Source organism: Callorhinus ursinus, unplaced genomic scaffold (genome assembly GCF_003265705.2).
Source record: "Callorhinus ursinus isolate GAN/ISIS: 27379988/994484 unplaced genomic scaffold, GSC_fseal_2.0 scaffold1, whole genome shotgun sequence".
Taxonomy (NCBI): domain Eukaryota; kingdom Metazoa; phylum Chordata; class Mammalia; order Carnivora; family Otariidae; genus Callorhinus; species Callorhinus ursinus.
The window spans coordinates 70,957,807-70,976,798 of NW_027397063.1; the positions used below are offsets into that span (position 1 = coordinate 70,957,807).

The following is an 18,992-nucleotide window of genomic DNA, read 5'->3' on the forward strand; positions in this document are numbered from 1 at the left end:
GGAGCGGGAGAGGGAGAAGCAGACTCCCCGCCGAGCGGGGAGCCCGACGCGGAGCTCGATCCCAGGACCCTGGGATCATGACCTGAGCCGAAGGCAGACACTTAACGACGGAGCCACCCAGGCGCCCTCTGCAAGTAGTTTTTACACTCATCCTCCCAGTGAAACTACATCTGCCATGACCTCCAAATCAGTCAAGTAACCCATGGATTTTTCTTAGTCCTATCCTCATTGCTCTTTCTGCAGCATTTAGCCCAGCCGACCATACCTTCCTCATCTTCCCTGGCTTCTGAAATACCTAGTGGTTTTCCTACCTTCTGGGCCATTCCTTCTGGTTACTGGAATACTGGCAAAACCTCTAGGAAACAGTAATAAGGTATCAACACTTGATCCGGTCTCTTTGGTTCAAGTGAACCCACTCAACTGGTTGTTAGTCTCACTTCTTTAAAATTCTGTCTGAAAGGGCCTATCCTTTACATTGCTCAGAACAACTTAATGCTAGTAGGAAAAACAATGGAATTGTCTAGTTACCATTCTATACTATACGAGCATCCCTCCTCTACTCATACTAGAAACCAGAGCTTTAACTTAAGGTGTTAAAATGCATTGGCTAGAAAGACCAATCTTCTATTATGAAATGAAGTGTATACAGTATAATCAACAGTTATTTTAAACATAAATAATGAAGAGGTATAATTAAAGTGAGGCTCCTGTGTTAATTACCAATTTTAATCCCCCCTTACCTGGATATTGGGGAAAACCAATGGTTGGTTTGTACAAAGTTCAGGCACTGTGTCCTCCTTTAACGGTATTTTCTGACCCTCATGAAATGAAAAGAATGATTTTCTCATAAGGAAATGGGCTCATTCTATGGCTTGTGAGCAGGTCCTGGTCTCATTTTTTCCCCTGTGTATAGTAATACTGCTGATTTTTGTTCCGTTTTATTTCTATTTTCACTTAGGTTTTGCCTAGGGACATTTGTGATATGGTTATTTTGAAGGTAGGTCACATGTGAGCTTGGAGGGAATGAGCCATAATCATAACCACATTTCAGCTTAGAACCTTCTTTACTAAGGAAGGTCCTTTAGTCGCTTTTATTAAGAAGAAAATATGAGGTTGGCAAGAGCACCTCTCAAAGTCCCGGTTCCAGTTGTTTTTGTGAGGTCAAAGAAGGCCGAGAACACGATGGTGATGACTTAGCATCAAAACAATGACCATCAAGTTGCCAGCCTTATACCTTCCATGAGACCTAACATTGCCCCTCTGCTTCCATTCCCTGAGGAATGAAGAGGAGTTGGGATTGAAGACTTGATATTAATCTAGACGTGTATAGCACCTGCTTTGATAGCAAACAAGACCCCCTCCCATACCCAGACTTGGAGGAAATGGTGGCTATCTACGTTCCTGGGCCAAACCTTCTTATCTCTGACCTACATCTACACCTTGAAGTATCTGATTCTCCCTGGGCAAGGACGGACCACTGGACCAGGACCAGCAACAATACCAGGCTGCACCACCTTGGGGGCTTTCCCCACATGGAATGTTTCTCCTGAGGCAGACTCCACGGAGCCCACCCCCATGAAGGCATGGCGCAGGTCGTAGTGTGTGCGGTGCCCTGGCAGAAGCGCCTCGGGAACTGCCACCACCATGGGTCCCACCACCAGGGCGGCTGCCGGCAGGTCAGCCGGGGAAGGCGCAGGCGCCGCTGGGTCTGCCACGGGGGCGAGGGCCACTGCATCGGGGCCGTCTGGTTGGGGCTGCGGGAGCAAAGACTGGAGAGAGGACCATGTCCAGGTTAGCCACCTCTCTGCTCACAAGCAAGGCCACTCATGCTTCTGAGTGAAACCCACCCAATTCTCTCCCAGTAATAATTTTTATTGGCAAGGAATCTGACCAAAAAGGACTACCTAGGTTTAAAGGATTGTCATCAGAGCCAGAAGGGAGGGATAACTGACCTGTGGTAGCCCCTTTCTCACCAATTGTCTTGGGCTCGGTGGACTTATACATATATCCCACGAGCAAAAGCACCCCCGCTTTATAGCTTCTACCAGCAGTGTCACCTGCTTCTCACCTACACCTGCAGCCACAGTGGGCAGCCGGGCAGATCTGGCCACCTGCACAACTCAGAGTACCACCCCCCACCCCCTGCGAATGGAAAGATGGATTTGTCAACCTCACACGAGCACTGGCCCTCTCCTGCAGGCACTAGTTTGCTGGAGGGGAAGACACGGTGGAAGTATCCTTTCATTTGTTGACGATTCCATATACCCAGAGCTATTTAAGATTGTGAGGCTCAGAAGGACAGGGCCCAAATGCCCTGTCATTACTAACACTGCATATATGTTAAAGGACCATTGTATTCTGAGGATGAGGGCCAGTATACCCACGATGCCCTTACCTGTGGTTGGAACACGGTGCAGGTCACGGCCACATCTTCCCCACCAACCTTCTCAGTGAGTGTAGCCTTACAGAAGCCATATTGCTGCACGCAGAAAGAGAAGAGTTATTCAAACTGGTTTAAAGAAGTGCATTTTCTCCCCCAGTTTCACTGATCCTCCAGGTTGAAGGGGAAAAAACCTTCAATTCTTAACTCCTTAAAAAAATTTTTCCCCTAAAAGTTTCTATTTCTGCTTATAGAAGATATACAATATGTAATTCTAAATAGAAGGCAGAAAATCCAGGTATGCTTTGAGATTGTAAGAGATCACCCATAAGGGGCGCCTGGGTGGCGCAGTCAGTTAAGTGTCCGACTCTTGGTTTCAGCTCAGGTTGTGATCTCAGGGTCATGGGATAGAGCCCCTCATTGGGCTCCATGCTCAGTGCAGAGTCTGCTTGAGATTCTCCCTTTCCCTCCCCACGGCCCCTCCTGCTCATGCTCTCTCTCTCTCTCTCAAATAAATAAATAAATCTTTAAAAAAAAAAAAAGAGAGATCACCCATCATCCCAGAAATTGTGGTGGACCCAGGAAAACTTCTGTCAACATACATGTATTTCTTTTTTATTTTTAAACATATTAAAAATCGTTTAAAAATTGGGATCATTGTGACTATACCATTTCGTACCCTGTGTTTTTCACTCACTATAATATGATAACATTTTCTTATATCACTCATTATTCTTTCAAAACCTAATTTTTAGGGTCTGTATAATTTTCTATTTATTGATGTACCATATTGTATTCAATGATGCCCTCCTGTTGGACATTCGGGTCTCTTTCGGGCCATTTTGAATCCATGATCAAAATCTAATCATCTCATTAGATATATTTCTGTCAAACATCTCTGATCATCTCTTTAGGCTAGATTCCTAGAAGTGGACATTACGGCATCAAGGACTTCAAAGATTTCGTCTTAGTGGCGTATCCAGAAAATCTACAATGCACTCCTAGAAGCCGGGTGTGACTTGGCCCAGTTAGGAAACAGCCTCTGTCTTTCTCCGAACCCCAGGGGCCTTCAGTGAGGCGATGACTTGGGGACAGCTCTTCAGTGGGGAGGTGACACCGTGGAGGAAGGTCTGGCATAACCCAGGCCCATGGGGAGTGGGTATTTTTCAGTGTTCTCTCTGAGGCCCCAAGATACTAACTCGATGTGAGGACGCTCTGTTCTACCACCGGTTTTGCCGTCCGCACGGCGTGGCCCGCTCACCTTCTCTGCCAGCAGGTTGCACTGGGCGGGATCGGTGGCCTCTTGAGCAGCGCAGTCCGTGGCAGCCACGGCAAACTCCACATACGTAGAAGGTGGAAGAGGCTGAGGAGGATAAAGGAAAATGCTTAGGAGGCAACACGACTTCACCCGAAAAGGCAGGGAAGGAGAGGCTGGAGGGGAGGAGCAAGGGCACTGGGGTTGCACACTCGCCAAGAACACACTGAGTGGCCAGCAAATATGGCCCCCAGTGGCCACCACAGGTCAGTTACTGGGGCTCTGTGCTCTGAAGGGCTTGTATACAGAGCTGAAGGAGGTAAAGGTATCCACTGCCCATCATTCCGGGCAGAGATGAGTTTCCAGAGTGCCCACCTTAACTGACCTGAGTGGGAGCCCAGGGCCCTCCCCTCCCCTGGCCTTTCCTCTTTTTAAAAAAATTGTTTTAAAATTCCAGTTATTTAACATACAGCATAATGTTAGTTTCAGGTGTACAATATAGTGATTCACGGCCTTCCCTCTTAGGGCTGCACTTGGAGCCCTAAGGTTCAGCTTACTCCAAGATGGGGTGGGAAAGTGAAGAGATTAACACCTCTCCCACCTATCCTATCATAGAGAGCAGGATCCAATGACAAATCTAAAGAAAAGTAGAGAAGACACTTGTGCTTTTCTTTCTTGTAGCATTTGGATGCTTGCAACAATAAAATATCTGTTATTTGGTGGTATTGTCTGGGGTGGGGGTTTCTGAGAATCACATGTTCTGGTTCATCAGAATCACCACCTATACGTAGAATGCATTTCCAAGTATGCCATGGCTGGTATCCAGAAGACCAGTTTTCTTAAATATTAGAATTCTGTTGCAATCAAATGTGCTCAATGCTCCACTATACAATTAAATTTTTGTTTCAGTGATTCAAAAGGCACTTTAGGATCCTGCCACCTATACGCCTGTCTGTGTAAGTAGGCTCACACCTTTGTAAGTATCAGTTAGGAGAGTGCGGACGACCAGTGGTGATGGGTGACAAGCACGTGCAAACCCGTGAATTGACAGCGCGCGCTTCTGGATAATGTCGGAACTCGCACCTGCTGCCCAGCGAGCCCTGGTGGTAACCAGAGCTGAGGAACCTGGGACAGGCAGCGGCTGGCTGTTTTATGTTAGGGTGACTCCCCATGGGTGAGGTGCTGAGGGTCCTCTCTGGATCCTCGTGACACTCGGTGTCCTCATACCGCTCATACTCCTAAGGACCCCATCTTTCCCTTTTCTCCTACCACCCGCCTTGCCTTCCTGTCGCTGCCCCTGCCCCTGCTCCGTCCCTCACCGCTGTTTTACCACCTACATTCCCGCACTGCCGCCAAACTGCCCAAAGTCCTGTCCAAAGGTCTCAGTCTTACCACAAGTTGAGCCCGAGTGACTTCCACCAGCTGAAAATAAGAGCCATTACTCTGAGCGTTGAAGGCGGTCAGCGCAACGTCCACGGCGTGCACTACCTTGGTGTCGTTAAGCGGGGCCAGCAGGGGGCAGTCTGGGCACACCTTGCGCACGTCCTCCGCTGAGTCTACGCACCGAGAAGAAACAAACCAGTATGGGTTGGAATTCTCCAGGGCATTCGCCCCGGCTCTAGCTTATTTTGAAAGGCCTAGGACATGCTCCCAATGGCGTCAGCTGCTTTCTCTGCTTCTTACTAAGCCTTCAGGTGGCTCCTGTCCTGCTGGACGTTTCTGCAGGAGCCCCTCTCGTCAAGGGGAATTTTCATCTTCAAGGACAACAGCTCCTTAAACAAAGTTTCACAATTCCAGATCCCAGGAAATTGGGCTCCTTCTTTTCCTCACCAACCAAGTGGCTAAAACTGCTTACACTGAAAGCAATTCAGGTCCCTTCCTCACTCTCTCCACAAGGTAAAAATAACAATAATCATTATCATCTCTACCTGGACTGGAATCGCACTTGGAAAACACCACGGAAAACTGGCCATCCTGTTTCAGCAGCCGGAAATCACAGTCCCCTTCCACAGCCTGGAGAAATAAACCCACAGTGAGGGCTGGGGAGGGGGGCTGGCCTTTCATTTCTCACTGGAAGTCCGGGGGTGGGGGGTGGGGTGGTCCCTCAGACATGATGTCACAGATGAGCCTCATGAAATCACCTTGACTGAGTGTTACTGAAACATAATGCTCTCTGGTTTCAGAAAGGGCTACAAGGAAGTTGAACTGTTGTCAAAATCCGTCCCAGGGCAGGCAGCATCAAATGGTCATTTTAGCAACTGCACGCTGGCTAGCCATGAAGAGAGGCTGGGAAGCTGGATAAAATGGGCCTGCACTTTGCAGAACCACCGGGGAACTGGCTGGGGCACCACCTGCAGTCACCCTGGGAGGGGCACTTACATGCTCCACCAGCTGCCTCACGGTGCAGTTGGCCAGGGGGGTGGGGTCCAGTACATGGCAGGTGGTTTCCAGCGTGTCTATTTCAAGCTCAAACACCTGTCCCACTGGCTGCTGTGGAGACACAGAATGAAGCGGTGAGCAGCCTATTCCACTGATCCCGTTGAGCGCACCAAAGTGTGAGCCCCCACTGGGCTTGAAGTTAGCCCTGTTGGAGAGGTGAGGGAAAAGTCATTCCTGTTAGTCGGCACCTCCCCCCAGCTCTGCCCTGGCCTGTGGACAGGACGATGGTTAGGGCTTCTCAGGTCTTCTCCTGTTGGCTGGGCAAGCTCTTAGATGGTGTTTGCAAAGAAGAAAGGGCCAATGGGCTTGGGTAGGTCGATGGAACCACAGTCATCACTCTGAGCTCTATTTGGAAGCTAAAAATGAGCATTGATAATTAATTTTTAAAATTTCACCCTTCAAGGGATGCCTTGTAAAAATCAGCTTTGGTTTTTTTTTTTTTCAATCAAGTGGCAAAATAGGGTGGCACAGGATAATATTTTAGTGTTTCTTCTTTGTCTTTTCCACCGCTTCTTCTACTTCTTTCCGCCTTCTCTCTCATCATCTACTTTCCTTCCTTCCCCATTTTCTTTTCCTTCCTAAAGGAAAAGTTGTCCTTGGCTTTTGTCTTTGGGCTTGTGGATGCCTGGATGCGAAGTTGCTGCTCTCTACTGCCCCCTTCTGGGGATGAGGGGGCAGAGCGAGCCTCCCTCTGACGAAACACTAGTACAGTTGGGAAGGAGTAACAGTGAAGGCGGAGATAGCGGAGCTTGGTAAATCCTTGTAGTTGTTCAAAATATCATTTGAGGACTTTTATTGTCTCACACACCTCCTCACCCCCTGTCCAGCACCCTCCTGAGACCCATGACTACAACCCAGAATGTCTCCTCTTTGTTCCCCGCCACCCCCCACCCCCCCACCCCCGCTCCCTCCCTTGCTCCTGGGAAGAAACCAGAGAGTTTTCCCCTCTGCAGGTTCCTCCTGCTAGGAGGTGTGATCTTTGAGGCACCCAGCGGAGCTCCGCACACAGCTTCTCTGGGCTCAGACACAGCAGGGTCACTTACCTGAAGCCACACTTTGACTTTGTCAATCTGGTTCAAGGTGTGCTTGTAGCCTCGAAGCACGTGGCTATTGATGTAGTCCACGGCCGCCAGGGCTGCTTGCTCTGTTTCTGGGTCGTCACAGTTCGGTTCGTCATAAGCCAGAGTTGGCCCCACTGGGACAGAACGGCAGCCCCAGAGCTGAGCGAGGCAAAGGAGCAGGGCGAGGGACCTCATGGCTGCTCCAGAGAGGCCCTAGCAGCTGGGTGGATGGCTGGAAGCTTCAGGAACCAACCCAGGTGCTCTGCTCCAAAAAGTAGGCCGGTGGAGGGCCGAGGGCTTTATTTATCTGACGGAGCCTGCTGGAGGAGTTGCATAAGGACGTGGGATGATTTCTGTTCTGGTTCTAAGTAAACCCCTGCGAACATCAGCTCTGGAAAAGCAAACAGGTTAGGACATCACTGGTCCCCCAGAAATCTGCCAAAGTCAATGCTGCTGGGGGCAGGCGGGGGGGGGGAAGAGGTGCTCCAAAGTCGGCTTGGAACATGGAGGGGGTGAGCTGTGCACCAAGGTGAGGAGGGGCCGGCACAGCCAGCCCTGTCATGCTCATGGAGTGTCCCTTGCTGGGATCAGGGCCTGCCATGGGGTCTGCGAGGGGAAAGTGGGGATCGGCAGCAATTTGATAAAATCCTCTAGTGTCAGAAAGAATGAGCACTGGGTGTTATACGCAACGGATGAATTGCTGGACACTACAACAAAAACTTACAATGTACTATATGTTGGCTAACTGAATATAATGAAAAAAAAAATTGAAAAAAGAAAGAAAGAATGATCTCCTCCTGGAGGGAAAACGAGGCCCGCAGATGTAGCAAAGATACAGATGGTCTAGAGTGAGCCGGAAGAGCTACGGGAGACGCTAAGATCTTGGGTGAGAGCCTTGGAGAAAAGAAGGAAGGGAGGGAGCGATTTCTGCCTGAAGTGTGGAACAGGGGTGAGAGGAGGAGTTTCCCGAGGCAGGGTTGGGTGGGCAGCTTTGATCCCTCAGACCACGCTGCCAGGGCCCTGCGCAGATGGGCACCAACCTGGGTGTGATCAGTGCCCCCCCCCCCCAGTGCAGCAGGCGGGGGCCTTGGTCTAACAGCCACTCCCTTGGCAAAGCTCTGGGTTTGAGTCCTTCCCTGCAGGCTAAGATGCTTTGGGGGTGGCTAAGAACACAGATGCCTCTGTAATGCCCTTCGAAGCCTTAGCAGAATTAGAGTGAGTCTTTATGGCCAGAGCACAGGGCCAGAGTGTTGGTTCCAGGCATTGCTGGTAAGTGGCCCTTGACAATCCCCAGTGTGGCCTACAGGAGTGTGGGCAGGATAGTGAGAGGCTTGGAAAAAATCATAGAAGGACCTGGCTTGGTTTAGCCTGGAGCAGAGAAGCCCTAACATGAAGTCCCACCTGTTCTTCAAACATTTAGAGGTCACCATTAAGCGTAGATGGATTTGTCCTGTTCTCTGATATTGAGAATAATATTTCATCTTGAAAAAAGAGAGAAGCTTTCTACAAAGGAGCGTAATCCCATTGACTTGCTGGGAGCTGAAAGGTAAGCAAGGGGGAAGTGTGAGGAGGCCAAGGAGGTAGATGTAAGGACTGTTTTCATATTTACTTCCAGGTACTCCTATGGTCATATGGAATCTTAATGACAGAGGCTCAGAAGCTGTGGTTGCGGCTCCAGGTTCTCTCTGAGAGTGAGGTCCTGGCTCTTCGGGACACACAAGTTCTGGTCATATAGCAGGATGATCTTCAGGACCAAGGGTGACTTTCCATCCACCTTATGCAACTTTGTGTGGATGCAATGCTTTTCTTTTAAGTAATCTTTTAAGATATAAAATATGGTCATTACTAAAAATTTGAAAGTCACGAAAATATATGCAAGGAGTACATACTTCATAGGTCATAAGCTCAGGTGTATACAATACAACTTTATTTCCCACACACACTTGAATTTCTGAGTCTGAGCCGTCTTTTGTGAAATTTAACCTAGTCACTTATAGGTAACCTTATCTCCCAGATGCTTGGTGGCAATCCAGTCCCATTTAGGTTGACCCCTTATGCTTCTTCTGCCCCCTAGGGTTAGAAGGAAGCCTGAGTGGGGAGGGGGAGACTTAGGCAAATACCACGTTAGTGTATTTAGTGGGGCAGAGAGAGGCGTCCACCTCTGCCTGTGCAGCTGGGGTTTTTGCTGGCCCCTTCTGCCAGGTAACCATCTGTGCTGGTGCTCAGGTACATCCACCTGACATGTCCCCCCCCACACAAGCTAATGTCCCACTTGCCCCCATTTAGTCCATAGTAAGACATCCCTCCTGCATCCTCTGACCAGGGGCCCCTTTGTCTCAGCCCTGGACCCTTTCTATACCAAAAAGGGCCTTTTCTCAGTGAAGTACCACTCCCTTCTTTAACCTTGGGAAAATTTGGCTCTTGTGCCCAACCCTGGCATGCGGGGCTTCATGAAGCTGCGTTCAAGCCCATCTGCCCAGACACTGGAATCATGGCCCCACCACCACACTCTGGTGCTATCCCGCCACGCAGGAGACTTCTCCCCGTGACGTGATGTCTCCCCATGCTACCCATGCACCCCTCCCCTGCCCCCCACCCCTGAAGTGAGATTCACCTCTCCTCTGCTTTGGGACTCCCCACACTGGTCTGGGGGTGGTTCTGCTGCCACCCCAACCTGAGGGTGGGGAGGGGGGAGAAAGAAGTTCCCTTTGATCATTCTTTCTGATCATTTTTCTTTTGGTATCTCTGTTCTTAGATCTTCCATGGGTGGCAGTTTCTAAAGCATGAGGTATTGTTTTGTTTCACTGATGCTAGAAACACAAAGCCTGTAGTAAAGAGTAATTGATACCTCACCTGTCACCCTATCAGATATAAACAGCACTCATCCACAGTCTCATCATCCAGAAGTCAACAGTGCCCATGTTTCTTTTTCTTTCCTTCTTTTTTAATGGTGTCAATGGTCTGTCATATAGTCTTTTTTTCCATCTTGTCTTTTTTTTCTATGCAAAGAATTGTTTTGTATATAATTTAAATCATATGGCACATACAACTTTGTCTTCTTTCTTTCATTAACATTGTAACTTGAATATATCCCCATGTCATTAAACTGACTTAGAAAACGTAATGACTGCCTATGATTCTCTCGTGTATGTCATGGTGTATGTAACCACTTGCTTATTGTTGAGCATTTAGTTTGTTCTCAGATGATCATTATCATGTATGAGCTGCAATGAACTTTTGTATTTAGGAATCTTTGGCTATCTAGTTCTTTTTGCAGGATGGATTCTTACTAGAGGAATCATCAATTCAAATAATTTAGACATTTTTAAAGCTCTAGGTTTTTCTGGCCAAATCACTAACTGTGATCAGAAAGAATGTGCGGATTTATGTCTCTACCATTCAGCTGGTGTAGGTCACGTTGGGTATTGTCTCTTTTCCTCTGCTACTGTTTCCACGCTGACTTTTGTGGGAATCAGATATGGGAAAATCATCAGAACTCTTTTTAAATGTATTTTATGAGTATCTTTGGTTATATCTCAACTTCTCCATATGTCTAATACTCACAAACTGAAATACCTGTAGAGTCAAACTGAATAAAATGGTCCCTTAAATTTTTTTTTCAGTTTCCTTAGGTAAAAATGTTGCCATTTACCTACTGACAATGAAGAAGAAAATAGATGATATTTTGGTATGTTTTCCAAGATACTTGTAGCAAAGGGTGTCCAAGGGAGGCTACGGTACTCACTGTGCCTCGTGGCACCAATTTCAAACTGGGGAAGATTTTCACATGCTGAATGCATGCACTAATAAGTGACCTTGGGTTAGTTTCATCTACCTGGCTCCAACTTCTTTGCATGCCAGCAGGAGATAGGTATTTACTCCATTTTCTGCTTATTAGTCTCATTATTTTATTTTATTTTATTTTTTATTTTTTTTAAAGATTTTATTTATTTATTTGAGAGAGAGAGAATGAGAGATAGAGAGCACGAGAGGGAAGAGGGTCAGAGGGAGAAGCAGACTCCCTGCTGAGCAGGGAGCCTGATGTGGGACTCGATCCTGGGACTCCAGGATCATGACCTGAGCCGAAGGCAGTCGCTTAACCAACTGAGCCACCCAGGCGCCCATTAGTCTCATTATTTTAATTACTTTTCTGTGCATTAATCTCTGAGGCCCACATCACTGTACTAAAACAATAATTTCCATTGACATTAATGTCTGAGCGTATTCAGGCTATCAGAGGTCTGTTCAAGCTGGTTGAGGAGACCAGGCCCAAGGGCCTGAGGGCCAGGAGAGGGTCAACAACCTGCAGGACATGGCAGCAGGGCGCTGGGCAGAGCTTGCTGGCTGGAGCCCCCGTGCGGCTGGTGGCGGGGTTCTCAAGATGGCGGCTGAGGATGTCACCAGGTCCTCTGAAGTCGAAAGTAGGGCTCTCCCCCAGGGCGGCGATGCATTTGAACTCTTCCGAGGCTGAGTCTGTGTTTATAATTACCAATCAGAAGCCAAGACGAGAAGGATCGTGGCAAGCTGGGGTCGGAGCTGCTGGGGGTCAGTTGTGTCGGGGGCCCTGCAGGCCGACCCGGGTCTCAGAGGGGAAGGATAGAGCTAGAAGGGGCTGCAATACCAAGTCACACTTTGAGAACAGAGGTGAAAGCTAGAAACCCAGCCTCGCACAAAACAGAACATGACAAGTGGACGTCAGCAGAAGCCAGAGGGACAATTGGTTTTCGGAGGGAGGAAGTCACAGTGGTTGGTGCGTTAATCGCTGGGCTGGATTTCTGGCTCTGCCCTTTTTGGTACTTAAAGGGCCTAGCCCTGAGAGGCCGAGCATTAATTTCTGATAAGCCTGGTGTTTCTTCATTCATATGGGCATTGAACAAATGTTTATTGAACACCCACTACCTGTGATGTCAGGTGCCTGGACGCAGAGTGACAAGAAGACACCATCTGCCCTAAAGGAGCTCACCTGGACTCATGTGGCCCAGCAATGTCTGATCAGCCAAGAACTACAAATTATTATACAAAATTATCATAACGTTTGTCTTATGGAGACAGACCGGAATTTATTTCTTCAATGTAAAACGTCAGTCAATGGAATGCAAATTACCCCTGTCCAAGGACGCATCAGGTTTTTTGTGAAGGTAACTTAGCACAGTTGCTCTAGGAGTAATTTGGAAAAGCCCTTTGTACTCAGTGCCAACACACCAAAATTGGGAGATGTGGGAAGAAATTATTAAAATTATTAAATTATTAAATCACAGTGACCAGTGGTGATTAATTATTCCCTTTCTTTTGGTAGAGAGAGGGTTCTACAAGCTCCCCCCAATCCTGCCCTCATAACCATGACCAGGTTCTGCAGATCTAAATCCCGAAAAGAAACTGCATTTGAGGGTATCAATGGGGGGAGGAGTAGGGCCTGGATTAGGGTGGGGCAAGGGAGAGGGTGAAGGTGCACAATTTAAGGAGGTGCTCATCCTCAGGGTTGTATCTCCTTAAATTTTATGCCCTAGGCCTAGCCTGCGTTACACTTTAGTCCCAGCCCTGGGGAAGAGGTTTTATCTAAACCCAGGACAGAAAGAAAAGTTTGCACTTCATCACATCTTTCTACTCTTTCAGGTAAAGTTCTTATATCCTTCGGGCTGGTGATGCTATGCGTGAAATCCCCCTCAAGCACACAGTGATCCTTGCAATAAGCTTTTCATTATCACAAAAGAAACTATGGGGAACTTTCCATTCTCTTTTGTTTGAAGGAAAACTTCCTACTATTCTTACTGTTCACTGTGGCCTTGACACCCATGCAAAGATCCTGTCTCACAAAAGACAGGGTGAACCACTGTAGGGTTAAAGAAAGGATGGGGAGATTGGCCTTTCTGAGGCTGGAATAGCTCCTCCTCAGGGAAATGCCAGCATCCTCACTCATGTTTAGTGACTCCTTATTCTGTGGAAAGCATTGTGCTTTAATCATCGTAACTCCCTGGGAGCTGTACCATCCTCATCTTTCCTCCTTTACAGGAAGAAACGGGCTCAGAGAGGTTCTGCAACTTGACCACATCACACAGCAATGAAGTCTGGATTTGGCCCAATCATTTTTTTTCTCTATTAACCCCAAACCAAAAGAATAGAGCGCCCAAAGAGAGCTGAGAAAGTTGACTGCTGTGTATCGTCTATAAGGGAACAAATCATTATTCTTAACAGTAGAAAACACGGCTATGTGCTATAGTTGAAGAAAAGTGAAAAAAAGAGGAAAATGTACTGAGTTTGGTTAACAATGAAAAGAATAAATAAATTAGCTTATTCACATAATTTCAGTCGGTGGAAAATATCTGGAAATCAATTTTGCAGAAGAGACTTTGACCTATTGACTTAAGTGATGACTCAGCTGGTGTTGAAATTATCTTGACTTCAGGCTTGGAAGGTAAATAAGAGGTAAGTTATTACATTATTTCTGGTTAAATGTTTTCCAGGGGAATGGGAGTCAATGCAGAAAATCACATCCATCTCTTCTGCTGGTTTCTGTCATCAACTTTTGATATCTTCAAAACAAGGTGAGTGGTACTTTCAGATGAGAAGGAAGATGAGAGCTGAAATGGTCATCTAACGGGCCCCATGGTGTGCTTTCTGGGGCTCTCGGACATGGAGATGTTCAGAAGAGCTGTGCTTTACCATTGGAAGGTCAGATGGTTATAGTGAGGCCACTGAAGTCAAGTAACTCATTGCACCTTGGAAAATCGGGGCACTTCTTTATCTGGGTTTGGAATGGGTCCCTTCAACAGTGAGTGAATATTTTAGATGCTGTGGATCCATTTATTGCCTTGTATTGAGTATTCTCTGAACACACATTCATTAACTTCAAAGCGATTTCTTGGACGCTTACAGTATGCGAGGTGCTAAAGGATGCACAGATGGGGGATACAGTTCTTGTCCTCAGATGGTCACCAGTGGGTCTGGCTCTTCAGCACTGTGTTGGTTATTATGAACACACAAGAGAAGTGTAAGCTGTTCCTGCCCTCATCCTGCATTAAATCCCGAGGAACATAATCCCTGAGTTGGAAAGGTTCTCACAAGACAGCACTGTCTAAGTCATTTTTAATCTTGTATCCCTGGCACCTGCCTCTTGCCGAGCACAGATCGGGTTCCCATACATGATCGCTGACCAAGAGGCACTAGGCAGCTTCCCACTCAGAGGCACCCTCCACTGTGTGGTGTCTGCTTGAAGATATTTAGATTCAGGAATCTCTCCACCCCGCTGGTAGTCCATTCTATTGCAGAATTGCTCTAGTTATCAGGAAACCTTGATATCAGGAAATATTGAGTCAATGCCTACCTACCTTGTAACCTCACCAATGGACCCAGATTCTCCCCTCGGGATCTACATAGACTAAGTCAATTCTCTGGTCTACATGTTGGACTTTAGGTATTTAGAGTTGTATCCCGCTACCATTCTCTGACCTCCATCATCTCTTTCTTCAGGTACTTCTCAGGTGACTTAGTTTTGAGACCACCTCATCATGTTATTGAATAGGCAAGTCTGGCACCAGTGGTTAAAAATAGGATGGGGGCGCCTGGGTGGCTCAGTCGTTGAGCATCTGCCTTGGGCTCAGGTCATGATCCCAGGGTCCTGGGATCGAGCCCCGCATCGGGCTCCCTGCTCGGCGGAGAGCCTGCCTCTCCCTCTCCCTCTGCTGCTCCCCCTGCTTGTGTTCCCTCTCTCGCTGTGTCTCTCTCTGTCAAATAAATAAATAAAATCTTTTTAAAAAATAGGATGAATCATCCTGTGATCGGGGGTCAAATGAATTTCATAGAGATCTGAGTGGGGGTGGACTTGTGCATGCACCTGTGTACACAGGTGAAGGACAGGTCAGCAATTAGTAGGCAGAGAGTCAGGCCACTTGCCACTCATAAGACAGGAGGATTTCTCCTGGTTTCCAGGGACTTATCCTGACTCTCAAAAAGAGTTACCATGAGACCAAGAAACAGAGAGGCCATTTTTCTCCATAGATTGCCTTGATTAGACTTCTTGAAAATTGAGAGGGGAAAATGTATGAGGTTAGTTCATGGAAGACCTGTAAGAGGAGAACAAGTTTCCATTCATCTTAAATCTGGCAGAGCTCTCAGCTGGTAGCATGTCTTCACTACTCACTGTCCAATCTCTAGAAGTCATGTGGTGATACAGAACGTCATTGCTTCTGGCATTCTTGTTAGGACATTAGGAGGCCACAACTTGAGATACAGAAGGTGCCAATCATACGGCCAGGGCAGGTAACATGGGCAACTATCTCTTTTCATGCTGGGATTGTGCAACAGGCAGCCAAATCATTCAGCGGGTTAAGCAAAAATTGAGCCTCCAGGACTCTGATTCTAATGGAGGCTGAGGCAGTGTGAGGATGGATCATAGCAGGAAGGTAAGGCTGAGTAAGGCGGAGAGGGGCCAGATTTGCAGGGGAGGGGGGTGGCGGGAAGGGGGTATGGGAAAGAGAAGACATGAGAGCAGCTTAGCTTGATTAGGAGCCCTGCATTTAGAGTCAGGACCGACCCCAGTGCCACGATTTACTAGCTATGTGACCTAGCGAGAGATTTAATCTTGCTAAGCCTTAGCTTCTTCATCTGTGAAAAATGGGCAGTAAAACCCGGCTAGGAGAGATGTGCTAAGGATTTAATGAGAACATTTGCAAATTCTCAGCCTAGGGCGGTACACAGTGAAATATCAATAAATGGGGGCTCTTAATAACCCCAATAGCACACTAGGACTGAATGCAAAAAGTGGTACCATGGGGAAAAGAGACCAAGTTTGGTCTTTGCCTTCAGTTAGCCTGTACAGAGGCGACACAGCCCAGTGGCTAAGAGTAAGCATTCCTTAACTTGATCATCTTGGGCAAATTGCTTAACTTCTCTGAGTTGGTTTACTTATCTGTAAAAGGCATAATAATAGCAGCATGTACTTCAAAGGATTAAGAGCATTAAATGAGATAGTACACTCCCATTCCTGCATCAGGTAAGTATCTATATTACCACTTAAAGAAATAGAACAGGTAGGGGGTGCCTGGGTGGCTCAGTCGGTTAAGGGTCTGCCTTCAGCTCAGGTCATGATCCCGGGATCCTGGGATTGAGCCCCGAATGGGGCTCCCTGCTCAGTGGGGAGTCTGCTTCTCCCTCTCCCTCTGACCCTCCCCTCTGCTCATGCTCTCACATACACACTCTCTCTCTCAAATGAATAAATAAAATATTTTATTTTATATATACATAAAAAAATAAATAACAAATAAATAAATAAAAGGAAATAGAATAGGTAGAAGAGCGTGACTGCATTTTTGCACCAGCATGCTGGCAGTGAGAGTCGTTTGTTGGCAATTTCTGGCAACAGGAGGGAACAGAAAGAGAAAGGGAGATGTGGTGGTTTTGTGGAAAATAACCAATGGATTCTTCCCTGTTCCTGGTCCTAGTGGCCAACCCGGGGAATCAACCAGGCAAGACTTAAGGACAAGGGGCAAGAGAGCGCCCTCCACTCAGTGCTGGAGAGGCGGAGAGCCAGGCATGTAGGTGCTGGGGCGACAAGCCAGGCTCAGGAAGGTGGGCAGCTAAGGAGGTTCCCTAGGAGGGGATTTGAATAGGCATTTAAATAATCATGTTTGTCCAGTGGGCCTCAGTTTCCCTTGGAGTGTCCCAGTCATCATCTGGCCATCTAGCTGGGCGAGGATCGGGCGCAGTGATGTGTGACTCACACTTCAAAGGGCCCTGCACTTGGTATGATGCTCTGCTGTAGCCATCCTGTAAAGTCTTAATAAGTTTTGAACAAGGGGCCCTGTGCCTTCATTTCACATGGAGCCAAGAAATCGTGTAGCCAGTCCTATTAACGATAGGTGGGACATAAGGGGAACCCAGTGCCATCAACATTCACGGGAGAAGGGGAGACTTGTTCCCAGCTGAGGGTGGGCAAGGGAGAGGAAAGGAGTCATGGATGAGGACACATTTTGAGTCTAACCCTGAGGATGGACAGGTTTCAGACAGGTAGAAATCAGAGTATGGCTGTCTGGTTGGAAGAAGTATACTGGCCAAGTCAAGAGGTGGAGACGGATGGGCTGAGTTTAGGGAATGGTAAGAACCCTTGTAAACACAGATTGCCTGTTCCTGAGGGGCAGTGCCATGCTCAGCTGCCCTTTCAGGGGGCAGCCCTTTCCCCAAGGCCTTTCTTAGTCTTTCCTCCAAATGCCATTCTGCTAGATGCCTGTCCAACTAGTAAATGAAATCTAGCCATGTTATTCATAGGAACCAGAAAGCAAGGGAGGGGCAGGGATGGGGAGAGGTAGATGTAACAAATAATCAAATAGAAATTCATTTTTTTAAAGATTTTATTTATTTATTTGACAGAGAGAGACACAGAGAGAGAGGGAACACAAGCAGGGGGAGTGGGAGAGGGAGAAGCAGGCTTCCCGCCGAACAGAGAGCCCGACACGGGGCTCGATCCCAGGACCCTGGGACCATGACCTGAGCTGAAGGCAGACACTTAAAGACTTAAAGGGCCACCCAGGTGCCCCTCGAATAGAAATTCTTAATTGAAAATTATTGCTATTGAAATAAAAATACTGAAACAAGTAAAATAATAGATGAAATACAGACCAAGAGAAAATTCAATCTGGAATCCCCATTGTCTAACTTGTCTTCTCTTTGTCTTTTATAAAGCAAATTCTGTGTAGGGATTTGCACAGCGGGCTAATGGTGGAGATAGAATTCTGACCAGGGTCCACGGCTTGTCCTCTGCCCACTAACCCCACACAGCCATGGCCCCCATTTCATTCCATAGCGCTGGGTTGCCCCAACCAGAAGCCTGGAGTGGTCCAGAAAGCAATGCACGTGTTGGCATTTATAAAATTACCCAGAGTAATACCCTGGCGACACAGACAAGGGACAACACGAAAGGAAAAACATCGTTTCCTTTAAACATCTGTCTCTTCCTCGACCTTACCATCCTAAAATTGGCATTTAAAATTTTATTTCCATTAACACATGGATCATGAATGACATGCCAATATACATTTTGCTGTATTCCAGTGTGATTTGCATACAGACTGAAGTTTGCCGCTGGATCAACATGCTTTGATTTTTCTTTTATTGATTGATTGATTTTTTGATTTTTCTTTTCCTATGGTTTCTAAAAGTTGGAGCTTCCTCTCCTAAATTCAATGGGACAGAGTTCCATAGATAGCGAGTGAAGTTCTGTGTGGCCTGTGTGGCCCCAGAGCCTCAACCTCCTCCCAGGCTGTGTTGCCGCACGTCTGAAGACTGATGGGACAGACACCAGGCCACCATCTGTAGGAGGGGTGGGGGGGCCTTCCGGGGCCGAGCCCACCTCCCTGGAACAGAGCCAGGACTGAAAGGTCTGCCTGGTACTGAAGCCTCCTCCCTGGTCAAAGGGAACGACAAAATATTGTCCATCACTCAGCTCTGTCTCTCGTCTGGCCTTGCTTTAAACACATTATCTGAGCCCTATTATGAGAAAGAACTGAAGAGGGGCTGTCCCTAGAAGACCGCAGGAAGTTCAAGCATTTCTGTTGTATGCCCGTTGACAGCCTGTAACACAAAAGAGCAAAGAGATCTTTCTGCACTGTCTGCCCAGAACTCACTGGGGGCCTGGATGCTCCAGGAACAGAGCTGAGGCAGGAGCGGGCGTGGTTTAGCAGCCAGCCGGGGTGCCCCGGATGAGGACCGGCAGTGCGGGGGGGGGGGGGGGGGGGGGGGGGGGGGGGGTGGCGGGGAGAGGTGCCCTGCAGAAGAGCGTTGCTCTCACAGAGCCCATGTCATTAGATCATTTTTAGAAAAACAGTGTCCACTCACTCCAAATCGCTAACAGACGGTGTTTTGAGAA

At 47.6% G+C, this 18,992-nt stretch overlaps 1 protein-coding gene and 2 long non-coding RNA genes across 4 annotated transcripts; 2 read left to right on the forward strand and 1 right to left on the reverse strand.

Annotated features, from left to right (window-relative positions):
* Positions 1–710: 710 nt before the first annotated feature.
* Positions 711–7,436, reverse strand: AHSG (alpha 2-HS glycoprotein). 2 transcript variants are annotated; one of them, XM_073895988.1, is made up of 7 exons: positions 7,118–7,436; positions 6,015–6,122; positions 5,564–5,648; positions 5,028–5,191; positions 3,642–3,743; positions 2,396–2,479; positions 711–1,769 (listed from the first exon to the last, which is right to left on the reverse strand). In XM_073895988.1, exons 1-7 carry the CDS (start codon positions 7,328–7,330, stop codon positions 1,434–1,436), a joined length of 1,092 nt encoding a protein of 363 aa, XP_073752089.1. In that variant the 5' UTR covers positions 7,331–7,436; the 3' UTR covers positions 711–1,433. The 2 variants fall into 2 exon arrangements, with proteins under 2 accessions (XP_073752089.1, XP_025725096.1); XM_025869311.2 differs by having other exon boundaries at positions 6,015–6,125.
* Positions 7,422–9,006, forward strand: LOC141373333 (uncharacterized). Its single transcript, XR_012379213.1, has 2 exons — positions 7,422–7,542; positions 8,751–9,006. It is a non-coding gene; the product is annotated as an uncharacterized lncRNA (long non-coding RNA).
* Positions 9,007–11,916: 2,910 nt separating this feature from the next.
* On the forward strand, positions 11,917–14,647 carry LOC141374800 (uncharacterized). Its single transcript, XR_012381927.1, has 3 exons — positions 11,917–12,273; positions 13,597–13,677; positions 14,603–14,647. It is a non-coding gene; the product is annotated as an uncharacterized lncRNA (long non-coding RNA).
* The last annotated feature ends 4,345 nt before the right edge of the window (positions 14,648–18,992 follow it).

Excerpts from the sequence above, each read along its gene's own strand:
- AHSG (XM_025869311.2), bottom strand. The coding sequence starts at position 7,330 with ATGAGGTCCCTCGCCCTGCTCCTTTGCCTCGCTCAGCTCTGGGGCTGC. Across the intron at positions 2,480-3,641 it reads GCAACCTGCTGGCAGAGAAG|CAATATGGCTTCTGTAAGGC; the intron begins GTGAGCGGGCCA and ends TTCTGCGTGCAG. Across the intron at positions 1,770-2,395 it reads GCACCGTGTTCCAACCACAG|TCTTTGCTCCCGCAGCCCCA; the intron begins GTAAGGGCATCG and ends TCCTCTCTCCAG.